Source organism: Papaver somniferum, chromosome 9 (assembly GCF_003573695.1).
Source record: "Papaver somniferum cultivar HN1 chromosome 9, ASM357369v1, whole genome shotgun sequence".
Classification (NCBI taxonomy): domain Eukaryota; kingdom Viridiplantae; phylum Streptophyta; class Magnoliopsida; order Ranunculales; family Papaveraceae; genus Papaver; species Papaver somniferum.
In genome coordinates, this window is record NC_039366.1 from 89,897,495 (window position 1) to 89,901,328 (window position 3,834).

General features: G+C 40.3%; 1 protein-coding gene across 1 annotated transcript; it reads right to left on the reverse strand.

The window, feature by feature from the left end:
* Positions 1–707: 707 nt before the first annotated feature.
* On the reverse strand, positions 708–2,915 carry LOC113312258. The gene has a single exon (XM_026561019.1). It carries the CDS (start codon positions 2,913–2,915, stop codon positions 708–710), a length of 2,208 nt encoding a protein of 735 aa, XP_026416804.1.
* Positions 2,916–3,834: the final 919 nt, after the last annotated feature.

Here is a 3,834-nt window from a genome sequence, read left to right on the forward strand (position 1 = left end):
AGAAGACAACTTTTGATCTAGAAAGTATTTGAGACTTCTATGATCAGTAAAATTTTTGAAGTGTCTACCCAACAAATATGCCCTCCACTTGTGCACAGCTGACACAATGGCTAACATTTCCTTATCATAAACCGATAAATTAAGATTCTTAGGAGCTAATGACTTACTATGAAAGGCAATAGGCCTACCAGATTGGAGTAGTACTGCACCTATCCCCTCTCCTGAAGCATCACATTCTAGAGTGAATTCTTTGAGAAATCCGGAAGTATCAACACTGGAGTGGAGGATAAAGCCTGTTGAAGAGTACGAAAGGCAGTAGAAGAGTAGTAGTAGTAGTAGTAGTAGCTTGTCAGACCATACGAAAGCATCCTTCTTCAATAGTTGAGTAAGTGGAGCACTAATCTTGCCAAAATCCTTAACAAATTTACGATAGTAGCCAGCTAATCCCAAAAACCCGCGTAGTTCTTGACTGTTGTAGGAATAGGCCACGAAACAATACATTGATCTTCTCTTGCTCGACTGATACTCCATTAGCTGAAATTACATGCCCAAGTAACCTACGTAGGTTGTGCAAATGTGCACTTAGACTCCTTCACAAAAAGTTTATGGGTACGAAGAAGATCAAATACTAATTGTAAATGAAGTAGATGATCAGAGAAATTCTTACTGTAGATCAAAATGTCGTCAAAGAAGACCAACACGAATCTTCATAAATAAGCTCTGAAGATAAAATTCATGAGCCCTTGAAAGGTTGATGGTGCATTAGACAGACCAAACGGCATAACAAGGAACTCGTAATGGCCATCATGAGTGCGGAAGGCTGTCTTAGAAATGTCATCAGGGTGAACTCGAATCTGGTAATACCCGGATCGCAAATCGAGCTTTGTAAATACCCCAGCACCATGCAATTCGTCTAGTAACTCATCAACCATCGGAATCGGAAAACGGTCCTTCACAGTGAGTTTATTCAATGCCCGATAATCGACACACATGCGCCATGAATTATCTTTCTTGTGTACCATTAATATTGGAGAAGAGTAGGGACTGTTGCTGTGTCGAATAAAGCCAGAGTCTTGTAGTTCAGAAACTATTTTCTCTATTTCAGCCTTTTGGAAATATGGATAGCGGTACGGTCTTATGTTGACTGGAGTAGCACCTGACACCAAAGGAATGCGGTGATCCTGTAGTCGTTCAGGAGGTAATGTGGTTGGTGTAGTAAAAATATCAGCATATTGAGAAAGAATTTCTTGTAAAGCTGGTGAATTGGTACTAGTAGTTGAACCGGAATCATTAATTGAAGCATTTACTGCGGTCAGTTGGAACAGAACATCATAACTTTCACGACAGAGTAATTGTTGCATGGGAACAGAATCCATCAACATGAATGATGAGCAATTACTCCCTTGTAAATAGACGGCTGTATTTTTTACTGTGAACTGCATTGTGAGGTTGGAGAAATCCCACATGATTGGGCCCAATGTTCGTAGCCACTGAACTCCTAACACAGCATCATAACCCCCAATCTCTAAAAGATGAAAATCTGTGGTGAAAGAGTGATTTTGAAGTGTAATTGGCACATTCAGACAACATCCTTTAGTTGGTATTTGAGTACCATTACCAACTGTGACCTGCAAAGCTGTAACATCTGAATGGATGGAATAACCACAATGCTTAGCCCATCTTGGAAGCAAAAAATTATGCGTAGATCCAGAGTCGATTAGGACACGAAGAGGTTGAGATTTGGTGTAGCCGTCCAAGCGCATTGTCTTAGGAAACGAAGAACCAAGCAAAGAATGTAAAGAGATGGTAGGTTGAACCTGATCCTGAGAAGTGTCTGCAGTTGTAAAATCATCCTCAGTGTTATCTTCAGTTGATAAGACCTCCCTGTCATCAACTCCGGAGGAATCCACCTCTAAAACCAATAATCGCGGCTGAACACAGACATTCCCTCGCGTGTACTGTTCATCACAGTTGAAACATAAGCCTTTGGCTTGACGTTCTCTTTGTTCTTCCACTGTAAGCAGTTTCTTACCCATAGGTGGAGAAGGTTTTCGAAATTGAGGAGGAGTAGAAACAGTATGCTGTCTTGACCGCCATGCATGTCTGGTAGACAACAAGACTTCATCCTGATTGAGTGCTTTCTTAAAAGCAGAAGACAAAGTTGTAGGTTCAAACAACTTAACCATATTTCCAACCTCTGGTTTTAGAGCAAGAATAAAAAGGTTAATTAAATGTCTTTCCTCAAAATCCACAAAGTTGAGAAGATGTTCAAATTCAGGAAGAAAATCTTTAACTGAACCCTTTTGTTTAATTGTACAAATTGCGATTTTCGGATCCACAAATGTTTTCTGAAATCTTTCACGAAGAAGAGTACAAAACGTAACCCATGTAAGAATCTGCTGTTGAGTTCGTTTCCACCTGAACCGAGCATTAGCCTCACCTTTGAGATGAGCAGCAGCTAAATTTACTTTCAAATTATTAGCAATAGAATGCCAAAGAAAATACTGATCTGCCTGGAAAATCCAACCATCTGGGTCGTCACCATCAAACACAGGAAACTTCAACTGCACTGGTGGAGGACGAGGAGTGTCAAGTAGACCAGTACGAACATGAGGTGCTTTGGGTGGAGCACCAGAACCTTCACCTTCAGTGTTCTGTTTAGGTAGAAACTCTTCAAGGACAGAGCGTATTGAATTTGTGAGAGCTGATTCAAAAGTCTTAGCTAGACCCTCTGTCAAACTCTTTGTTAAAGCATCGGTCTCTTCCTGACGAGCAAGTTTTTTCTCCTCTCTGGCTGTTTCTTTTGCTGCAAGATCGTCAGTAATTTTCTGAAGGAGGGATTCAATTTTAGCAGACATATTGGTAACGCTGTCATGAACGCCCTTCAAATTATCTGTATAGTCATGACCGCCCATTGTAAAAAAAAATTTTTTTGGTAAAAACGCAACCTTGCTCTGAACCAGATATTAGGGTTCTAATCCCAAATACAATGGACAGACTTTTGAATAACTTGATATACCCTTTTGGTGAGGGTTAAACACACGAGAATTAAGTTAGAACAAGTTGAGAAGAGGAGAACAGAGGAACAAGGAAGATAAGAAAAGAAGTTGAATAAGAGTTTGGTTTCTTTAATACTTGTTAACTCTTACAGAACTCGAGAGCCAAATATATATGGCCAGCAATAAGTGCGAAACAAGCAAAGTAGTTTTAACTAAATAAGGAAACTGAATTATACCAAATAAAGAAGGAAACTAATTAAGGATTCTACCAGGAATAGGTGTTGGTACCATAACAGGATTTGAGTGTGAATCAGTGAGGAGATGCAGAAATTAAGAGATGAAACTGGGGTCGATGACAAACTGTTGCTGCTGGTGGAAGATTGATGTGTTTGATAACTGAGATTCTAAAGCATAGGGTGGATCTGAGATGAATCAGAGGAGGAAAGATAGATGGTGATGATCGTAATCGATAATAAGAAGATGGGTTGGTGGTAATTGTGTGGATGTGTGAAGCAATCAGGTGTTTGAACTGATATGAATCGAGAAATTGATGATAAGTTAGGGTTGTGGAACTGAAGCTTATAAATAGATGAATGTATGCTGTAGGTGAGTGGACGAATCTGTTGCAGCTGAGTTGCAGGTGCGGCATTGAGTTTGAGTTACGAAGCTGCTGCAGTTGAATGGGTTTGAGGTGCTGTTGCTTTGATTCTGATGGTGAGTGCAGCCAAGAAGGTGCCAGGGAATGGATTGATGGTGAATTGTGCAGATGCAATGAGCAAACTGGAGCTGCAGGAATGAAGTACAGTTACAAGTGATGCTGTCAGGTTGAGTTGGA

Coding starts and splice junctions, on each gene's coding strand:
- LOC113312258 (XM_026561019.1), bottom strand. CDS start 2,915: ATGGGCGGTCATGACTATACAGATAATTTGAAGGGCGTTCATGACAGC.